This window comes from Leiobunum rupestre, chromosome 1 (assembly GCF_980474605.1).
Source record: "Leiobunum rupestre chromosome 1, qqLeiRupe1.1.hap1, whole genome shotgun sequence".
Lineage (NCBI taxonomy): Eukaryota > Metazoa > Arthropoda > Arachnida > Opiliones > Sclerosomatidae > Leiobunum > Leiobunum rupestre.
In genome coordinates this window covers 86,521,508-86,547,538 of record NC_143384.1, presented here as the reverse complement: position 1 = coordinate 86,547,538, position 26,031 = coordinate 86,521,508, and the positions used below count along the sequence as shown (strand labels likewise).

The 26,031-nt window shown below is 33.1% G+C and overlaps 2 protein-coding genes across 6 annotated transcripts in view; one reads left to right on the top strand and one right to left on the bottom strand.

The window, feature by feature from the left end:
• Nucleotides 1-26,031, top strand: part of LOC149968665 (uncharacterized) — a 384,171-nt gene that overhangs the window by 207,262 nt on the left and 150,878 nt on the right. The gene's annotated exons all lie outside the window — the stretch shown is intronic.
• The window catches only part of LOC149968657 (uncharacterized), a 365,051-nt gene continuing 362,987 nt past the window's right edge, over nucleotides 23,968-26,031 (bottom strand). For 4 of the 5 annotated variants that reach the window (XM_090154966.1, XM_090154964.1, XM_090154963.1 and 1 more), the window contains one exon: nucleotides 23,968-25,098. In XM_090154966.1, coding sequence (XP_090011092.1) covers nucleotides 23,988-25,031 — 1,044 coding nt within the window. In that variant the 5' untranslated portion in view covers nucleotides 25,032-25,098 and the 3' untranslated portion in view covers nucleotides 23,968-23,987. Of the gene's footprint in view, nucleotides 25,101-26,031 lie in introns of all 5 variants that reach the window. The other variant, XM_090154962.1, reaches the window with a different exon arrangement.

Here is a 26,031-nt window from a genome sequence, read left to right as displayed (position 1 = left end):
TTTCTTTTGAACTATAGGAGTTACTAGTCTAGTGTTTCTTTGAACCGAAAGGTGTAATAGCGTAGTGTAGCATATATTAATATAGAAGAGATCTACTTGGCCGTTAGCGCGATATAACGCGAAATTACGTAACCAATTTGTATGAAAAACAAAGTTTTTTCCCCCGATTTTCAAGGCAATATTTCTCTTGAACTATAGGAGTTAACTGTCTAGTGGTTCTTTGAATCGAAAGGTGTAATAGCGAAGAATAGCATATATTAATATAGAAGAGATCTACTTGGCCGTTAGCGCGATATGACGCGAAATTACGTAACCAATTTGTATGAAAAACTAAGTTTTTCCCCCGATTTTCAAGGCAATATTAATCTTGAACTATAGGAGTTAACTGTCTAGTGGTTCTTTGAATCGAGAGGTGTAATAGCGTAGAGTAGCATATATTAATATGGAAGAGATCTACTTGGCCGTTAGCGCGATATGACGCGAAATTACGTAACCAATTTGTATGAAAAACAAAGATTTTTCGTTTTTCTCCTTGATTTTCAAGGCAATATTTCTTTTGAACTATAGGAGTTACTAGTCTAGTGGTTCTTTGAATCGAAAGGTGTAATATCGTAGTGTAGCATATATTAATATGGAAGAGATCTACTTGGCCGTTAGCGCGATATAACGCGAAATTACATAACCAATTTGTATGAAAAATCAAGTTTTTTCCCCCGATTTTCAAGGCAATATTTCTTTTGAACTATAGGAGTTACTAGTCAAGTGGTTCTTTGAATCGAAAGGTGTAATAGCGTAGAGTAGCATATATTAATATAGAAGAGATCTACTTGGCTGTTAGCGCGATATAACGCGAAATTACGAAACCAATTTGTATGAAAAATAAGGTTTTATCCCCCGATTTTCAAGGCAATATTTCTTTTGAACTATAGGAGTTAACTGTCTAGTGGTTCTTTGAATCGAAAGGTGTAATAGCGAAGAATAGCATATATTAATATAGAAGAGATCTACTTGGCCGTTAGCGCGATATGACGCGAAATTACGTAACCAATTTGTATGAAAAACAAAGATTTTTTGTTTTTCTCCTTGATTTTCAAGGCAATATTTCTTTTGAACTATAAAAGTTACTAGTCTAGTGGTTCTTTGAATCGAAAGGTGTAATAGCGTAGAGTAGCATATATTAATATGGAAGAGATCTACTTGGCCGTTAGCGCGATATGACGCGAAATTACGTAACCAATTTGTATGAAAAACAAAGATTTTTCGTTTTTCTCCTTGATTTTCAAGGCAATATTTCTCTTGAACTATAGGAGTAAACTGTCTAGTGGTTCTTTGAATCGAAAGGTGTAATAGCATAGAGTAGAATATATTAATATGGAAGAGATCTACTTGGCCGTCAGCGCGATATAACGCGAAATTACGTAACCAATTTGTATGAAAAAATAAGTTCCCCTCTCCCCGATTTTCAAGGCAATATTTCTTTTGAACTATAGGAGTTACTAGTCTAGTGGTTCTTTGAATCGAAAGGTGTAATAGCGTAGAGTAGCATATATTAATATGGAAGAGATCTACTTGGCCGTCAGCGCGATATAACGCGAAATTACGTAACCAATTTGTATGAAAAACAAAGTTTTTTCCCCCGATTTTCAAGGCAATATTTCTCTTGAACTATAGGAGTTAACTGTCTAGTGGTTCTTTGAATCGAAAGGTGTAATAGCATAGAGTAGAATATATTAATATGGAAGAGATCTACTTGGCCGTCAGCGCGATATAACGCGAAATTACGTAACCAATTTGTATGAAAAAATAAGTCCCCCCCCCCCCCGATTTTCAAGGCAATATTTCTTTTGAACTATAGGAGTTACTAGTCTAGTGTTTCTTTGAACCGAAAGGTGTAATAGCGTAGTGTAGCATATATTAATATAGAAGAGATCTACTTGGCCGTTAGCGCGATATAACGCGAAATTACGTAACCAATTTGTATGAAAAACAAAGTTTTTTCCCCCGATTTTCAAGGCAATATTTCTCTTGAACTATAGGAGTTAACTGTCTAGTGGTTCTTTGAATCGAAAGGTGTAATAGCGAAGAATAGCATATATTAATATAGAAGAGATCTACTTGGCCGTTAGCGCGATATGACGCGAAATTACGTAACCAATTTGTATGAAAAACTAAGTTTTTCCCCCGATTTTCAAGGCAATATTAATCTTGTACTATAGGAGTTAACTGTCTAGTGGTTCTTTGAATCGAAAGGTGTAATAGCGTAGAGTAGCATATATTAATATGGAAGAGATCTACTTGGCCGTTAGCGCGATATGACGCGAAATTACGTAACCAATTTGTATGAAAAACAAAGATTTTTCGTTTTTCTCCTTGATTTTCAAGGCAATATTTCTTTTGAACTATAGGAGTTACTAGTCTAGTGGTTCTTTGAATCGAAAGGTGTAATATCGTAGTGTAGCATATATTAATATGGAAGAGATCTACTTGGCCGTTAGCGCGATATAACGCGAAATTACATAACCAATTTGTATGAAAAATCAAGTTTTTTCCCCCGATTTTCAAGGCAATATTTCTTTTGAACTATAGGAGTTACTAGTCAAGTGGTTCTTTGAATCGAAAGGTGTAATAGCGTAGAGTAGCATATATTAATATAGAAGCGATCTACTTGGCTGTTAGCGCGATATAACGCGAAATTACGAAACCAATTTGTATGAAAAATAAGGTTTTATCCCCCGATTTTCAAGGCAATATTTCTTTTGAACTATAGGAGTTAACTATCTAGTGGTTCTTTGAATCGAAAGGTGTAATAGCGAAGAATAGCATATATTAATATAGAAGAGATCTACTTGGCCGTTAGCGCGATATGACGCGAAATTACGTAACCAATTTGTATGAAAAACAAAGATTTTTTGTTTTTCCCCCGATTTTCAAGGCAATATTTCTTTTGAACTATAGGAGTTACTAGTCAAGTGGTTCTTTGAATCGAAAGGTGTTATAGCGTAGAGTAGCATATATTAATATAGAAGAGATCTACTTTGCCGTTAGCGCGATATAACGCGAAATTACGTAACCAATTTGTATGAAAAAATAAGTTCCCCTCTCCCCGATTTTCAAGGCAATATTTCTTTTGAACTATAGGAGTTACTAGTCTAGTGGTTCTTTGAATCGAAAGGTGTAATAGCGTAGAGTAGCATATATTAATATGGAAGAGATCTACTTGGGCGTCAGCGCGATATAACGCGAAATTCCGTAACCAATTTGTATGAAAAACAAAGTTTTTTCCCCCGATTTTCAAGGCAATATTTCTCTTGAACTATAGGAGTTAACTGTTTAGTGGTTCTTTTAATCGAAAGGTGTAATAGCGTAGAGTAGCATATATTAATATAGAAGAGATCTACTTGGCCGTTAGCGCGATATAACGCGAAATTACGTAACCAATTTGTATCAAAAACAAATATTTTTCGTGTTTCTCCCCGATTTCCAAGAAGATATTTCTCGAGATATATAAGAGTTACCAGTCTAGTCGAGAAAAATGCAATCTACTTGACCCCTATTTAGTACGTTTGGTGCTGTGTATGCCATAAATTCCGTTAAATTGGTTTCTACTGATTTTACGACACAGAATCCGTGTTGTGATTCAACCATCATTGGTTTGAACCAATTATATAGGTAACTATGAATAACAGTTTCAAATATTTTCCCAAAAATGCATACCAGTGAAATTGGCCTGTAGTTTATTGAGTCCACTCTAAATCCTTTCTTAAAAATTGGGCAAATAATAGATTTTTCCATACGTTCGGATACTTTCCAGTTCTAATAGATAAATTGAAGATAGTTTTTAAGATTGGAGCAAATATATCAGAGCATCCTTTAATAATAAAAGTCGGTACGCTGTCAATCCCCGTAGAACGCTTATTTTTTAATTTCTTAATTGCGTTTTTAACGTCTTCTTCATTTACGGATATGGTTGAAAAGGGAATAGAGTTAGGAAATGAAATATCTTCTTGGTGATTTGATGGCTCATTGCATTTAGTAAATTGTTCTAGTTAAATTATTCAGAGACCTCTTTTGCATCAGTTATGAACTCCCCATTTTCCTCTTATATAATATTGCCGTCTTTTCCCTTTATTCTGCTATTAGCATACGTCCAAAGATTACGCGGTTCCGATTTTAATTTATATGCAATATTAGTTTCATTTTCTAACCGATCCCTATTTATAAGCGTTTTTACTTGTTGTCTAAGTTCTCTATAAATACTAAAATCATGAAGGTTTTTAGTTCTCTTGTGCTTACGGTGGAAATAACGCTTCCTACGTAGGCATTTTTTTAATCAGGAAGAAAACCATGCAGGGTACTTATTTATTAAAGTATCATTGTCTTTTTTAGGAATAAATAAATTCATGCCATTTTGGACATGGTTAGTAAGATTTATAACCGCGTAATTAACGTCAATAGCTTGATATATCTCAGAGTAATTTAAAGACTCTAGATGAGAATAAAGGCCATAATAGTCACCTTTCTTGTAATTAAATTTAGAAACGCTCGCTACTTCAGTTTTGGCTCTAGGAATTGACATATTAACTTCTAAAGGCGGATGAGCGTCATCTACAGGAACAAAAGGGTTATCCAGGTCACGAACTTTTAGATTATAGTGGTTAGACAAGACCAGATCTATAACATTGCCTTTTTTATTTGGTATTATGTTATGTTGTACTAAATGATTAGTAGAGACAAATTCTGTCAAAGTTATTGCTTTCGGCTTGACTCCAGACAGACATGAACTACAGTCGAAAGTAGACCAGTCAATTCCTGGTAAATTGAAATCGCCCAATAAGATGCACCGGTGCTTGTAATATGCTAAGGTTTCGCCGATAGTTTCAATATAATTCAGTAGTTCGACGTTTGAGCAATATGAAGTTAGGTAATGATTTCCAATTTATAAATTAGTATCCCGGGTTAATTTAATTTCAATCCATACGCCATCATTGATTTTTTCGAGGCCTGTCCGTCTAATCGTTTTAAGTTCTTTTTTAATTGCTATAATTACACATCCACCCTTTTCCATTACGTTTAATGTCGGGCGATCGGCACGAAATACCTGGTATTCATTAGGAAAGTAGTCCTCGTTGAAATGTGTATGATTAAACCATGATTCAGTTATTGCCACAATATCAGGGGAATTTAGGACTAAATTGGAATAAAAGCATTCTTTTTTCGTACGCAAACCGCGGATGTTTTGATACTGTATATTTAGACAGTGCGTGATATTACGGTCTATTAGCTTAATTGTATTATCCATGATTATTCTGAAGTGTTTTCAAAGGTCGCGATACCTTGTTTTTTAAGCGTAGCTAAATTTTCCTCACTCGTGCTTTTTATCGGGTATTTTTGGTCTTCTTTAATTTCACCAAAGAATTTGTAAATAAAACAGTCCCTTGGGAAATTATCAGGGTTTGATAGCGCTTCAAATTCATCGTTATCCGCTTTAACGTAAAATGACGCATAACCGGGAAATTTAGTTTTCACAGTTTTAAGCTCGGTATCAAGTTCTATAAATTTTTTAAAATCTTCGTTCGTTACGGTGTTGGGTAAACGAGAAATAAAAAGAGCTTTTTTCGGCGGAAGCGAAACGACTTTAGTAACCGATTTAATAATGATCGAATTTTCTGTGCCGACAATAATGTTTTTCTTATTTGCTCTATTTGGGTTAAGTTTAGCGTTACTATTATTTTTTGAGTGCTGGAAATACCTTCCATTGGCGGCTTTTCCTGTATTTTTCAACGGCGGTTGTTGCTGCAAAGACTGCGAATATGTTTTACGCGTCTTGTATTTAACTTGAGTAAAAGCCTCATCTTGATCATTAGTGCATTCTTCGTTATCTAAATTTTCGTATACTATTTGTTCGGAAGTGAAAGCGTTTTCTGTCGGCCTATTTTTAACCGTAGACCTATGTTTAGATATGTCATTAACCTGCGATTTTAAATTGAGGTTTTGGCGTAAAATTTCGTTCATTTGTAGTTTAAGGTCACTATGCAGATTTTTTAGGTTTGTTAATTCGGCGTTAAGCGATTTAACTGTTCCGGTAATTGATGCAAGATTTATCAAAATTTTTACAAGTACACTTCCTTTGAACGAGTACTACTGAAAGCGCTAAAAAACGAATTCAATAAACCCTTAAAATTGGACATAGATGCGTCATCTTCGCAATTAGGAGTTTCAATTGCTTCATCTTCAGAATCGATTTCCGATTCAAGAGCCAAGGCTTGAATGTCAGTCAAATTTAATCTATTTCCTCCAGACATATTTATTTGTACGTTGTCGTCTTTATTTAATTTACAGAAACTGCATTTAAAAATTGACTCGCTTTCATCATTGAAATAAAGCGGTATATCGGCCGTAGCGATACTGTAACAGGCAGTATGAAAATTTAATCCACACATTTTGCACGGTAAATATTATTGTCGGCCGTGAACGCCATAATCACAATTTTTGCAAAATCTACATGCGCCACGAACACCTTTCTCAGCTTTTTTTGTTTTAACAGGTTTCTTTACTTTAGTCAGTGAAGCTGTTTTAGAACTCATGGTATTTAGTTTAAAAGTGTACAGCAAACGTTAACCCTAAAACAGGGAACTTTGATGAAAAAAGTTCGGAAAGCGACGGAGCGAAAAACCATGCGACTTATCTCGTTGAAGGCTTGGTTGTATATATAGATATATGTATGTATATATGTAGATATGTAATTTATTATATATTGAATCACGAATGTATTTATTTATACTCAGGGGTTATTCGGCCGTATTCTGCATGACCCAGCAAGTAAGAAGGGAAACGCCTACTTGCTTCAGCCCTACCATTCGACGAGAGCTCACCGATTTCCCTCTTCTTTCCCCTCTTGCTTGGCCAATTGAAGGGCTGCTTTAGAGTGACGTATTACTTGTTTTGAATTCCCAACTTCCGGTTAAAATTTTCCGACATTTTGAATATCATTTGTAAAGTGAATTTTGCCGAAACTGCAATGGGAGTTATTGCTGCTGTCGTGAGAATTGAAGCGATAGGCTTAGCGGAAGAAGTAGAAATTTTTAACGAAGGTAGCATGGAATTGAGAATGTTTAGCTAAGCGCATCATTGGAGAAGCCGGTATTTAATATGTACGTTACAATCGTTGAACATAAGGCTTTAATTGGCGTAATTTTTTACAGCTTAGGCTCTTTTCAAAGTGTTTTGTCTAGTAACCACGAAACTGGGCTACGTTCAGTAACGCTCATCAACTCATGCGGCTTTCCGGTACAAAAATATACAATTGGAGAGCCAATGGTACAATACTCTTTGTAAATTATGATTACCTTAGTAATTTGGAAATACAGATATTTTTATTTGCAAATGCATACTACCGAATGAACTCTGCGCACATCAATAATACACATTCGCATGTATATTTGGGTGATATCTTTGCTTGTTGGCTTAGTGTCCTAACCCACAAGGGCTGGGGCTTAAAAATACGTCAATACGAATGATATGTACTGTTATGTTTTTTTTTACTGTTAGGGCTGATGTGTCGATGGAATATAATTTTATCCTGCTGTCTCTTGCATAATTTTTCGAACTTTGAAAACTTCCCCAAGTCCTGTTACAATTGGCAAGAATATTTTTCAACCAATAGCACTAAACTCAGTTAATTCCTTAGCATTATACTTAAAGGTAATATTTATTTTATCACAATAGCTTTTTACTTAAAAAATTTTACTTCTCCAGAAGCTTCATTAATCTTCCGAACGTCTCACTCTCTCTGGATGCAGTCAGAAGGCTGAATGTAACAATTAACAATTATCTCCTCGCATCATTACCACTCTTTATATATTGCAGATTTTTCACAGAAAGCCCCTATTCAGATGTAAATACTACAAGGTACTCCTGCGTACGACACTTATGCAATAATATGTACAAGTGTTTTCTTTTAAGTGGTTCATTTTTAAGTATGTCTGCCACCAGTATGCTATTTCCATTATTTTAAAATCAGATGAGGAAATTTTGGGGGCTAGAAAAGCAGATTAACCACGAGTGCAACTGTTGCCCAACGATTATTCTGCTTATAGTTATGAGCACTGATTTTTTGGCGCTGAAGCTCTTCACATTTGGGTTCCTTAAGATGGGGAATAGAGGCTTCCTCTTCCTCCGCAGTATATGAAGGGTCTTCATCACCCATTTTTACACAATTGCTTAGTGCTTACAAAATTATTTCACAAAACCGAATTGAGTCAAATATTTATTTCACAAATTTCTACACATATTCCAACAATACTAAAAAACTTTATTTATTTTGGTGATTGGGAAAAAAAACCTGTAGGGATGGCGAATAGGTGAGCAGTTATTTTCATAAGTGGATTTAAGAGCCATCCCTATTTGAATACAAATAATTACAGCAACATAAAAGGTGTAATGATCAACACCGCCTACATTTCGCTGTTGGAACAGAGCTCCAGCCGCTTAGTAGCTACTGATAATGCAATCGCTAGTTCGCTACTCCTACAGGTTCCTATTTCGACATGGCTTATAGGTGCATAATTTTTAATGGCCTACAGGTTCATAATTCTTGCTAGAATTTAATTCCATAAAGTAAACGAACTAAAGAATATTCGTCACTTGTTGGTAACTTCACGAAGCTCTTCTTTCGTTTTTCCCGCGCAACTGAGTGGTCAAAGTTGGCTGTACTTTTATGTAAATTTTATTCAATAAATTGTACACTAAAGCTGAATATGTAATAAAAATATTTTAAAAATAATTATATATTGTTTTAATTTCAAACAAGATTCAGATTACTATGGAAGGCTATTTTTAATTATTGTTATTATCCTAAAAGATATTGTTCTAAAGTTAATGAAATTTAAAGTAGATGGCATTGTTTTAGGGCTATTACTTTTTGGTTTGTAAGAAGATGGCATTACAAAAGTTATGAATAAAAAATGAAAAATAGATGGCATTGCAAATTATCTTCCCTAAAATAACACTAGATGGCACTGTCCGCTTAATTTTGGTGTAGGGGGCGCTTTAACGTTATTTCCGGAACATGGGTCATCAAGAGTCACGTCACACTAGTGACGTCACTGCAACTCTTCAATTGGCCAAGCAAGAGGGGAAGAAGAGGGAAATCGGTGAGCTCTCGTCGAATAGTAGGGCTTAAGCATGTAGGCGTTTCCCTTCTTACTTGCGGGGTCATGCAGAATACGGCCGATTATGAATATGTCGAGATTATTTTGAGCGTTTTATTTTTTATTTTTTATTAATAATTAATTATTTTTTATTTTTTTATTAATAATTAATTAATTTTTATTTTTTTATTAATAATTAATTAATTTTTATTTTTTATTACTAATTAATTAATTTTTATTTTTTATTAACAATTAATTATTTTTTATTAATAATTAATTAATTTTTATTTTTTATTAATAATTAATTAATTTTTATTTTTTATTAATAATTAATTAACTTTTATTTTTTATTAATAATTAATTAATTTTTATTTTTTATTAATAATTAATTAATTTTTATTTTTTATTAATAATTAATTAATTTTTATTTTTTTATTAATAATTAATTAATTTTTATTTTTTATTAATAATTAATTAGTTTTTATTTTTTATTAATAATTAATTAATTTTTATTTTTTATTAATAATTAATTAATTTTTATTTTTTATTAATAATTAATTAATTTTTATTTTTTATTAATAATTAATTAATTTTTATTGTTAATTAATTATTAAACTATAGGTAGTGTTATTCTAACATTTTAATATTAATTTTATTATTCATAATTATACATATATATATAATATAATTTATATATATATATATATATATATATATAGTGGTTATATATTTCTAGAAAAATATAGATAAATATATTTTATAATATATATATATATATATATAGTGTAATTTATTATATAATGAATCAAGAATGTATTTATTTATACTCAGGGGTTATTATGAATATGTCGAGATTATTTTGAGCGTTTTCCCAGTATGCTCCTCCGCTTAAATAAAATCAAATAATACTGCCAGCTCATTATTTCTTACAAAATTACGTTTTTCGACGCGATTAACTTGCTGCGAGTGAGCCTCCTATTTTCCTCTCCCCCCCCCCCCATAGCGTGACCCACTCAGACACACTAAGTCAACATTTCCATTTTGGAAATAAAAGCGTCATTAATAATTAATTTGATCAAAATAATTAATTTGTACAAAAAAATTAATTTGTACCAAAAAAATAAATACTCGTATATTCTTGAATACTCATTATTATTATTATGCCCTGTTTTTAAGTAGAAACGGACCGGAAGTTTTGCCTAATAGGTTATTCGATAAATTCAGCTACGCTTGCCGAACTAGTTTATATGTTGCTCTTACGTTAGGATGTCATAGCTTTATTTTAATAGTTTTGACACGCGCTCGCGAAATTCCGAGCTCAATACACCCTGTAAATTGCAAAAATCCAAGGGTATTTTGGACTTTTTACAAGTAAAAAAAAATACAAGAAAGTGGTATGAGCATTTGGGGAAAAAATCCGGACTTATTTGTTAGTGGTAATTATGGAAAATACTCCGATAGACCATTTGCTAAGCTGTCTGAATCAGATTTTCGTCTTCAAAGAATTTTAAACAAGGATAGAAGATTTTCTTTTAATGAACAATACCTCTTTCATCTTCTTTATGACAGTGAATAGCATCGACCATTTGTCCAGTATGAGTGGAAAAAATATTTATGTTAGTTCGCTAGTTAATCAAATGGAAAGCAACGATAAGGAGCTGGAAGCTAGTTTGACAGCTTACATGCAAAATATTCGAGGTACTCAAGAATATTGGTATAAGTGAAAACAATGTGTTTTTATTATGCTCCACCTACGTGGTTTGTAACTCTAAATCCGGCAGAATACGATTGGATTGAACTACATGATCATTTGCGATCTTTTTACCCGTCAAATGAAATGGGTTTAAAAGTTCCTGTTGGTGAACTTTGCAATAACGACCCAGTTGCAGTAACACGACATTTCCACAATAGGTTTCAAGCAGTTTGGCAAAATCTCATAACGAGTAAAGAAAACGCAGTTTTGGGGGAAGTTGAAAATTTTTTTTGGAGGGTAGAATATCAAAGTCGAGATGCTCCTCACATTAATTTTATTTTACGGATAAAAAACGCACCGAAAATTGGCGAAGCGTCTGATAAGGACGTTACGGACTTTATCCAAAAACATTGCACTTGTGCGTTTCCAGATAAAACTAATAGCCCAACGTTGTACGTTTAGTATCCAAGTATCAATGGCACAAATGCAATCCAACTTGTTTGAGGAGGAAAAAATTGGTGAAGCGTTTGTAACGCGTTGTCGTTTTAAATTAAAGTAGCGTATCGGTCCTGGTCCAAATACCGACTCTAAAAGTCCTAAAGGTTTGTGAGATAATAGGTACCTTGTAAAAACGTTTTTGGTCGTTTTAAAGTCGGTATGGCGACTCAACATTTTGGACCACTTGCCGACTCTAAAAGTCTTAGCATTGGAACTATTTAGAATCCGAACGCCGACCTTGAATTGTTATAGCTGTCGTGACACATTTATAGCCCAATCAACGGCCGACTTATATCCGACATTTTATTTGCCAATTAATCGCTCAAAACTGTGAAACTTTTGCGATTTAATAAAACAAATTGAAATATTTTTAAAATAACATCTATTCTGTATTATATTTTTTCGAAAAAGATCATATATTCAATCTGAGAATGTTTCCTTGTTAAAAAATCTCTCAACTCAAGTAGGTTATATTCATATAGCTTAATATGTTAGGGTAAGATATTTTTAATAAAGATTTACTTGATAGTTTTACTAAGCCCCAAAAAACTATAGAACTCTGTACCCTAAATTAAAGAGCTTTCCGATTGATGGAAAGAAATTCATCGCTTCACTCCCGTTCATGGGACATCAGCAATTACATACATGTATATAACTATTTATATAGCTTTATTTATGACTTTACGTGGTCATTTTCAGTCATATAAATTATCAAAAAGGACGTCGGCCAGACTAAATGACGGTGTCGGGTCGACGTCGTTTCGACGTAATTATACAGTACATTCTTAGTCGGGATGACGTCGGTAATTTTGGGTATTTATCTGGATCTGCGACGTCGGCCCGACCCTACTTTGCCATACCGGCCCACCGATGTTTCGGAGTACATACGACGAACATTTAAAGTCGGCAGAAGTCGAACATACGACGTCGGGGCGACCTTAAATCAAGTAGGACATTTCGACCCTAAATAGTGCAGTGGGCCAACGTCCACCCGACTCAGCGAATGGGGTCTCCCGCCGACTCCGATTTGCTACAGGGGTGTTAATTGAAAATACAACTTATATACATGTTTTGCCGAAAGTTACAAATGCACCACCTAATTAATGGTAAACCGGACCTTAAATATTTTTTCGCCACTTTGAGTCGAATATATTTTTTGTTGCGTTTGATTCATTAAAAATCTGTTATTGACCATGAAAAAGTACTTTTTTTGCATATTTTTTTAAATTTTTATTCAACGAAAGGTTAAATAAATATTTTATAATTATAGATTATTAATTTTTACCTATAATATTTTATATCATAAAAGTATAAAACCAAAAATCGTGTATCGCTGGTAGATGTGGGGTGTTCCCGGGTTCCCCATATTATTGCGCAAAGCATGGAAACGAGCGTTTTAACATTAAAATCGATAAAACTCGATGCCTTCACGCTATGGGAAAGTTAACTTAAAAAGTAGATATTTTGGTGCTGAGGTACCCATAAGTGTAAGTAACTTTTAGACACCTGTACAGGTAAAACGGCTTGGTTTGTGATTAAACTTTTTTAAAGGGATTTTCGTTTATAGTTTAAATTAATTTCCTAGCCATATTATTTCTATTAAATTTGAAAAGAAAGGTTATAAATAAGTTTTCAATAATTTTGCTGATTTCAATTTACACCAGGTAGCGATAGCATCTAGGCTCAAAAAAATTGACGTTGTTGCGCTAGCCTCTTTTGAAATGGCTTTGGTCCATGAAAAATTAAATAAAATGGCGACCATGCGATGCGTTAGCTCGAGTTTCTTAAGCCTTGGTATTCTAGAAAATAAATGTGTCGAATAATAATATGTGTCAGCGTGGTGAAGCGTGGTGAAGTGGTTATAGGCGTTAGTAATCTATAGCCATTACGTCCTAACGAGGTGGGTTCGAATCTATTTCGGATGGGTTTCATTTCGATAACATAATTGTTATAATTGAACCTTAATTTACTTACTTTATTACTTAAATTTAAATTCAATGTTAATATGTTAAAGATTTTGGATTTATTAAATATTTCCCCGGAGAATAACCTTGATCTATACCCTACTGGTGATTTCGGAAAATACTCGGATAGAAGGTTTTCTAAAAACGAACAATACCTTTTTCGCCTTCTTTATGATAGTGAAATCAAAGATTGGTCGAATAGCATAAATGTTATGTTACGTATGACTGCGAATAAATCAGTAAGTCTATTCCTGTTAATTTTTCTGTGAATCAAATGGATGGTAATTAGGGGTGTGCGAGCACTCGCTTAAATCGAGTACTCGAATCGAGTTCGAGCTCGAGTACTCGGCTTGTGCAGAAACTCGCCAAACCTTCGAGTTTAAAATTGGTTCAAGGTTAAACTCGATAAAGACTCGTTAAGCAGTTTTCGTATTAACGAGTTTCAGGGCTATGCGAGCACTCGTATAAACCGATTACTCGAATCGAGTTCGAGTACTCGGATAAAAAATAGAAAAACTCGCCCAGCTTTCGTTCTTCTTATCGAGTTTCAAAAATATTACGTCATAGCTCTCCACCAATTAGGGCTCACAAAAAAACATTCGACGTCATACTTTATCAGCTACTTCTTTTCATTGGATCATGTGACAGATTTCGAATTTTAAATTGTCATGTGATGTTTAAAACAGCTAGCATTGGCTGTGTCGTTTTATTTACTGAGAACTGACAAATAGAAACTTGTAGTTGTGTGATAATAAATATTATGAAATTTTGTTGTTTTTTACGAATATTAGATCTTAGGTATCTAAATTAACTCTTTTAATATATCAAAACTCCCAAATGTAATGGATCAATAGAAACTCGTTAAAAATTTTAAAACTCGTGAAAATTTTTAAGACTCGTTAAGAATTTTAAGACTCGTTAAGAATTTTAAGACTCGTTAAGGGCTCGAAGCTTAGAAAAGGTGATATTTTAAAACTCGTAAACTCCCTAGGTTTTTCAAACTCGAACTCGAACTCGATAAGAAAATTTATAAAAACTCGAATTCGACTCGGTAGTCAAAAATTGATACTCGCACACCCCTAATGGTAATAACAAAGAACTAGAAGCTAGTTTGTTTGGTTACATGCAAAGTATGCGAGGTACCAAGTAACCCAGGAATTGGGTATAAACGTTTTGGCGAATCTAAAAGTATATGTTTTCAGTATGGTTTGCTACGTTGAACCCAGCAGAGTACGACTAGTTGGAACTTCATGATCATTTGCGATCTTTTTACCCGTCGAAAGAAAAATCTTTCGAAATTCCAGTTTGTGAATTACGCAATAACGATCTTGTGGCTGTAACACGAGTCGTGTTAGACGACATTACCATAACCAAGAACGTATATATGTATAATAAAGTTGAACAAAAGGCATTGCTTGGGTCATGATTTAATCGGTTTCAAAATTAAGCCCCCTAAAATCCGTGTGCAGCGAGCGCTTGAACTAGAAACGGTTTTAACCGCGTTTGGGCGGAGTTATTCTGTACCAATTAAATCATGGCACTAGGCGCCAATTTGATCATTCAACCACCGATCCTATATGTTAGATATATGATCCTTGGTTCAACGTTCTTATTATAAGCGGGCGACGGTAGGTACCAGTAGAAGGAAAGTAAGGTCGACCCATCAGTCCCGGGGTCAGGGTCGGGACGGGATCGGGGTCCGGGATTTAAGGGGTGAAATGGGGGTAAAATCGTCGAAAATTCAATGTATTTAGGGTATTTCTCGCGACGATTTGTTTTCTCATATATCAACATACTATGTTCAGGCCAACTTGTTCATTTATCTCCGCTTATCTTGAAAGACACTTGAACGTATATCTTATCAAGTTTTATCGTACGGAATAAGTTGAAATGATGTAAAAAGTGATAACCTAGGCGGCGCGCGTGCGCGGATTCCCCGGGGGACGCGGTTAATTTGAATTTAATAGTGTTTTGACGTCATGGAATATGGGACGCGGTTAACGTGCGCGGATTGGGGCGCGGTTAATTTGAATTTAAAACATGGATTTGAGTGTTTTGACGTCATGGAATATTCGTTGTTAAAATGACGTAGAATGGAAATATTTTTCAACTTAAGTTTAATATTATTAGCACGTAAGTTTTAAATTTGATTATCATATTTTTATACCTATATTTACATATTGAAATTGTTACGCATACATGGTTCCCATTTAATATTGGGATATTTATAGTAATAAATACATAGAAAAATACTATAAAAGTTCAAAACGTATAAAGAGTTCTTCAAAGTACTTTAAAAGGATTTTATTTACGAACTAAATCCATATATTTTTTTCAAACTTAGAAGTTAGTTTTGTATGAAATACTTTCTAATACCTGAAAAATGGACTTTAGAGTGGATAATTAAGTATTTTTTCAATCCTTATACCTATATTTACATATTGGAATTGTTACAAAAGGTTCTTTTAAACGTAACTTAGTACATGAATTTATTTTGGAAGTTCAAAACGTTTTAAGAGCCCTTCAGAGTACTATAAAAGGATTTCATTTACAAACTAAATTAATATTTTCTTCAAACTTTCAATTCGTTATAATTTGAATTTAAATGAAAACATCATGGATTATAGGTGCGTAATCTACTATTAGACCGAACGGATTAAAAAATACTTAAAGTAAGTGGTTTTACTGATAAACTCTAAAGGAATTTAACTTTAAAGGGTATCTTAGATTATTGTTTTTAATTTTATTCAAGTTCAAAACGTAAAAAAAGAGTCCTTCAAAGTACTTTAAAAGGATTTTATTTACGAACTAAATCCATATTTTAGAAGTTAGTTTGTATGAAATACTTACTAATACCTGAAAAATGGACTTTAGAGTTGATAAGATTTGTAAATATCATTTGAAACTAATAATTTTCACGCTTTATTTAAGCCAAGCAATTACATTTTTAAAAATGAAAGCAGTTAAACAATATAAAAATTTGTAAATATTGTAAATATTTTTAGGTAATAAAGAAATTAAGAAATGTTTTAATTAAAATATCTTTCATTTTCTACTACATTTTTAAAAATGAAAGAAGTTTACCAATATAATTATTCTAATATAATTTCAAATTCAGGTATTATTTAAAGTACAAATGCATAATTTAGTGAAGCAATTCTTATTTAAATACTTTTATTTAATTAATTTGTGTATCTGAAATGAATTTATTGAAAAATAAGTGGGTTTTACTATTTATCACGGTTATTTTTATATATATATTGGAATTGTTACAAAAGGTTCTTTTAAACGTAACTTAGTACATTAATTTATTTTAGAAGTTCAAAACGTTCAAAACGTATAAAGAGTCCTTCAAAGTTTTTTAAAAGGATTTTATTTACGAACTAAATCCATATTTTTTTTTTCAAACTTAGAAGTTAGTTTGTATGAAATACTTACTAATACCTGAAAAAAGGACTTTAGAGTGGATAATTAAGTATTTTTTCAATCCTTATACCTATATTTACATATTGGAATTGTTACAAAAGGTTCTTTTAAACGTAACTTAGTACATGAATTTATTTTGGAAGTTCAAAACTAAATTAATATTTTCTTAAAACTTTCAATTCGTTATAATTTAAATTTAAATGAAAACATCATGGATTATAGGTGCGTAATCTACTATTAGACCGAACGGATTAAAAAAATACTTAAAGTAAGTGGTTTTACTGATAAACTCTAAAGGAATTTTGATGAAATTTTCTAGAATAGCAAAGTAAAACTAAAACGTAAACCAAGTTTAAAACGAAACTAATAACTGGGAGAAAGGTTGAAGTAAGTAACTTTTTTGATTTTTCGTTTTTTAATTTTTGAGTTCCCTATATTATTATAAACTAAATTAAATATAATTTTTGAAAATTTGTAATAAAAGATCTGCTCCTTCGTGTTTTACATATATTTAAAAACTCGAGATTTTAATGAATTGTTTTCAAAGCATGAAAAATATAGCAGATCCTTTGATTTTAATTGTAGTTAGTAGTTACTTAAAAAAAGTCGCTAGCTGACTTGGAGCTGGTGTAGTTAAATTTTAAAAATGTGTATTTTAAATTTTGTTTGTAAAAGTTTTTTTTGAAAAAGTTTAGTATTATAGTTTAAATTTATTAAATAAAATAAAATATAAATTATACATTTGGTTTAGTATTTTACTATTGCAAGTAAAATTAACAGTAATTTCAATTACTTTTTTAGTTTTTGTTTTGACAAATATGCAAACTATTTAGTTATTTCAAAAACAAATACGTCGAATTATTTGGTATTCAAAATACTATTGGTTAGTTTTTATATCTTTAATTTTATTTTTCAGAACAATTTCTCTTTGTCTAGCTTCTTCTAACTTTAATTTAGATGGCCTTAAAGCCAAGTATTTAACAAATTTTGTAACCAAGTAGATGGACCTTTAAACAATTTTTCAGTCATGTAGTCAAGGAAATGTTCAAATATACGTGTATTTTGTCATTTTGATGGTCAAATAGCCCAGTATGGAACTGCCAGATGATAGTCAGACGTTGAGACGCGGGTGGCGCCCGTGCCCCAGCGTCCGCGCCAGCCCCGTCGGTGCGCCGAGCCGCCGTCGATGTCTGAATTGTGAAAAGGGTCTAATAGTAGATTACGCACCTATAATCCATGATGTTTTCATTTAAATTCAAATTATAACGAATTGAAAGTTTGAAGAAAATATTAATTTAGTTTGTAAATGAAATCCTTTTATAGTACTCTGAAGGGCTCTTAATACGTTTTGAACTTCCAAAATAAATTAATGTACTAAGTTACGTTTAAAAGAACCTTTTGTAACAATTCCAATATATATATATATATATATATATATATATATATATATATAAAAATAACCGTGATAAATACTAAAACCCACTTATTTTTCAATAAATACATTTCAGATACACAAATTAATTAAATAAAAGTATTTAAATAAGAATTGCTTCACTAAATTATGCATTTGTACTTTAAATAATACCTGAATTTGAAATTATATTAGAATAATTATATTGTTAAACTTCTTTCATTTTTAAAAATGTAGTAGAAAATGAAAGATATTTTAATTAAAACATTTCTTAATTTCTTTATTACCTAAAAATATTTACAATATTTACAAATTTTTATATTGTTTAACTGCTTTCATTTTTAAAAATGTAATTGCTTGACTTAAATAAAGCGTGAAAATTATTAGTTTCAAATGATATTTACAAATCTTATCAACTCTAAAGTCCATTTTTCAGGTATTAGTAAGTATTTCATACAAACTAACTTCTAAAATATGGATTTAGTTCGTAAATAAAATCCTTTTAAAGTACTTTGAAGGACTCTTTATACGTTTTGAACTTGAATAAAATTAAAAACAATAATCTAAGATACCCTTTAACGTTAAATTCCTTTAGAGTTTATCAGTAAAACCACTTACTTTAAGTATTTTTTAATCCGTTCGGTCTAATAGTAGATTACGCACCTATAATCCATGATGTTTTCATTTAAATTCAAATTATAACGAATTGAAAGTTTGAAGAAAATATTAATTTAGTTTGTAAATGAAATCCTTTTATAGTACTCTGAAGGGCTCTTAAAACGTTTTGAACTTCCAAAATAAATTAATGTACTAAGTTACGTTTAAAAGAACCTTTTGTAACAATTCCAATATGTAAATATAGGTATAAGGATTGAAAAAATACTTAATTATCAACTCTAAAGTCCATTTTTCAGGTATTAGAAAGTATTTCATACAAACTAACTTCTAAGTTTGAAAAATAAATATGGATTTAGTTCGTAAATAAAATCCTTTTAAAGTACTTTGAAGGACTCTTTATACGTTTTGAACTTTTATAGTATTTTTCTATGTATTTATTACTATAAATATCCCAATATTAAATGGGAACCATGTATGCGTAACAATTTCAATATGTAAATATAGGTATAGAAATATGATAATCAAATTTAAAACTTACGTGCTAATAATATTAAAATGAAGTTTAAAAATATTTCCATTCTACGTCATTTTAACAACGAATATTCCATGACGTCAAAACACTCAAATCCGTGTTTTAAATTCAAATTAACCGCGCCCCAATCCGCGCACGTTAACCGCGTCCCATATTCCATGACGTCAAAACACTCTTAAATTCAAATTAACCGCGTCCCCCGGGGAATCCGCGCACGCGCGCCGCCTAGGTTATCACTTTTTACATCATTTCAACTTATTCCGTACGATAAAACTTGATAAGATATACGTTCAAGTGTCTTTCAAGATAAGCGGAGATAAATGAACAAGTTGGCCTGAACATAGTATGTTGATATATGAGAAAACAAATCGTCGCGAGAAATACCCTAAATACATTGAATTTTCGACGATTTTACCCCCATTTCACCCCTTAAATCCCGGACCCCGATCACGTCCCGACCCTGACCCCGGGACTGATGGGTCGACCTTACTTTCCTTCTACTGGTACCTCGACTTTTATATAAAAAGATAACGGTAGTGTGTGCAGTACATTTACTTGGGAAAAGTTCAACCTCAGTGTTTCCTAAATGGCTTACAAGTAGACCTTGTGCCTGATGAAATTAGCGAGTTAAAGTATTCCAAAGTAATAAGAATATAAGTAAGCCTTGTAAAAACATTCTCTTGGTCGGAGTTGGGGCGTACTTCTTTGATATCAAGTGGCTGGTGACCAGTTTATTTCAAGTCGGTCAGTTTTCGATCATTTACGGCTAAATTATTCGTCTACTATATACTTTTGTCACAATCAAGACAGAAAGAGGTTTCTTCCTGCGATATTAATGGGTTTACATTGAAAAGCAGCTGTCATTGGACTACACTCTAAAAATTACAGGTTTAAATATGGCATATAATTGGTTTAAATGGAAATTGTATACCATTAATAGCGAAAATTATGGATGAAATAAACCATTATTGTGCTATTTAAGTCAGCATAATGGTGGGAAGCTAAACTATTCTTCCATTTTTGGGTTACCCTTAGTGTGCTGCTGAAACCACTATACTGGTTTTGAAGTAAGCCTTTAATATACTGGAAGTAAACCTTTACTATAAAGTTGAAAACACCATAATGGTTTATAGTTAAACTTTTATTATATTTGGAATAAACCATTATTGTGTTATTTAAATCAGCTTAATGGTGGGAAGCTAAACTATTCTTCCAATATTGGGTAACCCTTACTGTGCTGTTGAAAGCACTATACTGATTTAAAAGTAAGCCTTTAATATAACAGCGGGGAACCTTTACTATAAAATTGAAAACACCATAATGGTTTATAGTTAAACTCCTACTATATTAGAAATAAACCATTATTGTGCTATTAACACTGTATAATGGTGGGAAGCTAAACTATTCTTCCGCTATTGGGTAACCCTTACTGTGCTGCTGAAACCATCGAGAGAAAAATGAAATTATTAAAAAGGTTGGCATTGGACAAACTTCGCCTGTTTGTGGCACCTCGCGTAGAAAAAAAAGTAAAATAATTAGCCATTTCGCTTTAAACCTGGATTTTTTTACGCATGCTGGAATGTTTGAATTTCATTGAAAGTATGACAAGAAATAACAAGTGTGGCACTTATCGAAACATTATGCGTCACTTTCAACGTATGACCAGAGGTGACACATAACTCTTTCCCATTGATGAGGGAAAGGCTCAAACCTGGGACCCTTTGGTTGTACGGGCCCTGGGCATGTGTACCGGCTTTTATATACGAAAACTGTATGGTTATGCCGCAGGCATTACAACAGTTATATTTCTAAGTAGGTGATGGTTGGTTTGAAGGCTGTGCATATGGTATCGTATTACCAAAAGTAACATAACAACAATAAGTATACGATAACTGTATGGTTATGACAAAGATAAGTAAATGAAAACTATATGGTTATGACACAGATAAGTAAACGAAAACTATATGGTTATGACACAGATAAGTAAACGAAAACTATATGGTTATGACACAGATAAGTAAACGAAACCTGTATGGTTTAGACACAGATAAGTAAACGAAAACTGTATGGTTATGACACAGATAAGTTAACGAAAACTATATGGTTATGACACAGATAAGTAAACGAAAACTGTATAGTTATGCCATAAGCGTTACAAATTTAAGTGTATGGATACTGTCTAGTTCGGCGATAAGTTTTACTTTATTTTTTGGTGCTAGAATAAAAATTGTAAATAGCATTCTCGAGTGGTGACCAAGGTTTCAATTAAAATAGCCGCATTTATTATTGTTCGGGTAATTAATTTTAAAACAACTGTGTTGCCCTATATACACAGTTTTTTATTAGTTTTAGTGATATCGGTTAGTTTTTCGAGAAAAGCCAGAAATCCTACACAGTACTGATGAGCCACAAAAGGGCGAAACCGGTTTACGGTTGGATTCTCCGACTGAAATTTTGACTTTTAGACATTTTGAGCGAGTTATGCGGCGAGCGAGTCTTAAATGAGTCGAGCGCGACTAAAATAGGGTTCGGCGAGCTAAAACGCCGCCCGAGTCGAACTCAAGCCGAGTCAGTGTTTTTCGAGCCTTTGTCGAACCGATCCATAAACGAGCTGAGCACATATCAAGTTAAGCCTAAGCCGAGTCGAGCCTAAACCGAGTCGAGCTCGAAACTCGACTCGGCTCGCTCGCTCATTTACACCTCTAGCCGCCACTCACGAACCTTCAACGAATGTAGAAATCAAAATGCCACTCACATTTGAGTATAAATAATCCAAGTAGTGTTTTAAGTGGATCTTACATATTATAGTGAAATTTCAAAAACATAATTAAGTATTCTGTACATTCAGGGGCGTAGCGGAGGTGGTTGAATTTGGGGGGAGGGGCAAGGCATGGTTTTTGCCAACTATAACTTCGACGGTTAGGGAAAACTCAAGGGGGAGGATGCTGACGAAACATTTCAAGAAGGGGGGGGCGAAGCTTCGGTAAATAAAATTTCAAAAGGGGGATGCTGATGGAGGTCTTTTTCGTTTCGCCAACTCGACCTCGATTATACATTAACTATAAGCAATATTTGAATTAACATTTTCATTAGTTACGAAGAATGTTTTAATCACCCTGTACACTTAGAACACATTTACGTACGAAAAACAGCCTCACCAAGGAAAAACGTAAAAATTTACCAGTTATATTATATTACTTTTGATAACACAGTATCCATACACTTAAATTTGTAACGCTTATGGCATAACTATACAGTTTTCGTTTACTTATCTGTGTCATAACCATATAGTTTTCGTTAACTTATCTGTGTCATAACCATAGAGTTTTCGTTTACTTATCTGTGTCTAAACCATACAGGTTTCGTTTACTTATCTGTGTCATAACCCTATAGTTTTCGTTAACTTATCTGTGTCATAACCATATAGTTTTCGTTTACTTATCTGTGTCATAACCATATAGTTTTTATTTACTTATCTTTGTCATAACCATACAGTTATCGTATACTTATTGTTGTTATGTTACTTCTGGTAATACGATACCATATGCACAGCCTTCAAACCAACCATCACCTACTTAGAAATATAACTGTTGTAATGCCTGTGGCATAACCATACAGTTTTCGTATATAAAAGCCGGTACACATGCCCAGGGCCCGTACAACCAAAGGGTCCCAGGTTTGAGCCTTTCCCTCATCAATGGGAAAGAGTTATGTGTCACCTCTGGTCATACGTTGAAAGTGACGCATAATGTTTCGATAAGTGCCACACTTACTTGTTATTTCTGGTCATACTTTCAATGAAATTCAAACATTCCAGCATGCGTAAAAAAATCCACGTTTAAAGCGAAATGGCTAATTATTTTACTTTTTTTTCTACGCGAGGCGCCACAAACAGGCGAAGTTTGTCCAATGCCAACCTTTTTAATAATTTCATTTTTCTCTCGATGGTTTCAGCAGCACAGTAAGGGTTACCCAATAGTGGAATAATAGTTTAGCTTCCCACCATTATACAGTGTTAATAGCACAATAATGCTTTATTTCTAATATAGTAGGAGTTTAACTATAAACCATTATGGTGTTTTCAATTTTATAGTAAAGGTTCCCCGCTGTTATATTACAGGCTTACTTTTAAATCAGTATAGTGCTTTCAACAGCACAGTAAGGGTTACCCAATATTGGAAGAATAGTTTAGCTTCCCACCATTAAGCTGATTTAAATAACACAATAATGGTTTATTCCAAATATAAAAAGAGTTTACCTATAAACCATTATGGTGTTTTCAACAGTATAATAAAGGCTTAATTTTAAACCAATATAGTGCTTTTAACTATATTTATGATTTAGAACCAGTACAGGAGGTTATCCATTTATGGTTTAAAATTGGTTAAATTATTTACAAACCATTATACATCCATAATTTTCGCCATTAATGGTATACAATTTCCATTTAAACCAATTATATGCCATATTTAACTATAGGAAAATGGGTGAAACTATAGGAAAATGGGTGAAACTATAGCTGTAAATCGGTGAAAGTATAGGTGAATAGGTGTAAATGTAGGAAATAAAAGGATGGCATTAGAAATATAGGAAATTATAGGAAGTCTGGTCACCATGCTCTTGTTTAAATTAGGGCCTCTCTAAAAATAAAATATGAAATTAAAATTAACAAAGTCTTCAATCGAACAGAAATAATTTATTCGTTGGGAACGAATTCGATTTTGATCGGGGGGTCTGGGTCCATTAAGACACCCTCTTTATGGTCTCCAATTGGCCGATATTCAAACTCTTCTTTCGTTACGACTGCAATCGAAACTTGGTTGAAGTCACAAAAAGGCTCTTGTTTGACGCAGTTGACAAACACCATTTCTCTGTCGACGGTTGTGGTGTCTACGTCAGGTTGGGCAAATTCAACTTTTACGGCGTGGGCGCAGTGGGGCTTTTCAGTGAGGGATTCAATCTGTTCCGTCGTTAAACGCCGCAATCGAACCAAACAATATCTACCTCCCGTTTGACAATCAGAGTCAGACTGGTCACACTTAGAGGGTTTCTCGTCCGAGTGAGTTCTACTGTGGCGAATCAATGTACCCTTGTGTGCAAATGCTAAGTTACACAGGTCACACTGGAAGGGTTTCTCGCCCGTGTGAGTTATTCTGTGGCGAATAAAATCACTCTTCTGTGCAAACCCGTAGTTACACTGGTCACACTGGAAAGGTTTCTCGCCCGTGTGAGTTCTTCTGTGGCGAATCAATGCACCCTTCTGTGCAAACGCGTATTTACACTGATCACACGGGTAGGGTTTATCGCCCGTGTGAGTTCTTCTGTGGCGAATAAAATCACTCTTTCTCTGAGATGCGTAGTTACACTGATCACACGGGTAGGGTTTATCGCCCGTGTGAGTTCTTCTGTGGCGAATAAAATCACTCTTTCTCGCAGATGCGTAGTTACACTGGTCACACTGGAAGAGTTTCTCGACTGAGTGAGTTCTTCTGTGGCGAATCAAATACCTCTTTTGCACAGATGCGTAATTACACTGGTCACACTGGAAGAGTTTCTCGACCGAGTGAGTTCTTCTGTGGCGAATCAAATACCTCTTTTGCACAGATGCGTAATTACACTGGTCACACTGGAAGGGTTTCTCGCCTGTGTGAGTTCTTCTGTGGATAATGAAATTACTCATATATTTCGTTGCGTAGACGCATTCTGAACACTTGTGCATCTTCTCTTCTCGGCTGCTCATTTTCCCAGTTTAACTCTGAGTCAAAGGCTCTTTTTGATTTATGAATGGGTGTTGCTCATACAAAGGCCTAAAACAAATTAAAATTAAAATATTAGCGAAAATCAGAACGGACGAACAACTTTATCATTGGGCGCCAGTTAGTCGAATTAGCCACAATGATGACACGAAAAAAGAGTGTGTAGCTTTATCAGTAGCCAAATTTGGATACAAACAAAACAACCAGCATATATGATTTACTGTATTTAACCATTTGTATTAATACCGGTACTTTTAAAATTAATGTATGTCTTTTTAAAAAATTTATTAAACATTCTGTATATGTAAAGAAAAATATTTTAACCAAGTTAACGAAAGAGGATAAAAATTAATTTTATTTTATTCGGCGTCCAATATTACTGTTAACTGAATATAAATAAAAAATTAACTAGATTTTTGTTCAAGATGTTAAAATAATGAAGAGATGGCAAAAATGCTGATAAAGAACTTTCACTGGATCTGCCAATGACAGGGGTTTTTTGGATTTCAACAAACTTTTTCAAAAGAATTTAATTTAATTTTTGTTTTAAGTTTTAAAAAAACTACACACCGACAGACATCCATTTTCCAACAGCATCTCTTGTACTTGGTTAAATTGTGGTATTTGAAATTGTTTTTTAAGATAAGAAGGTTGATTTTTTTCAATTAATTTATGGTATTTGAAATCGTTTTTTACGATAAGAAGGGTGGTTATTTTCATTTAATTTCTGGTATTCGAAATTGTTTTTTAAGATAAGAAGATTGATTATTTTCAATTTGTGGTATTCGAAATTGTTTTTAAGATCAGAAGGGTGGTTATTTTCATTTAATTTGTGGTATTCGAAATTGTTTTTTACGATAGAAGGGTGGTTATTTTCATTTAATTTGTGGTATTCGAAATTGTTTTTTAGGATAAGAAAGGTGGTTATTTTCAATTTGTGGTATTCGAAATTGTTTTTTTTTTAAGATAAGAAGGGTGGTTATT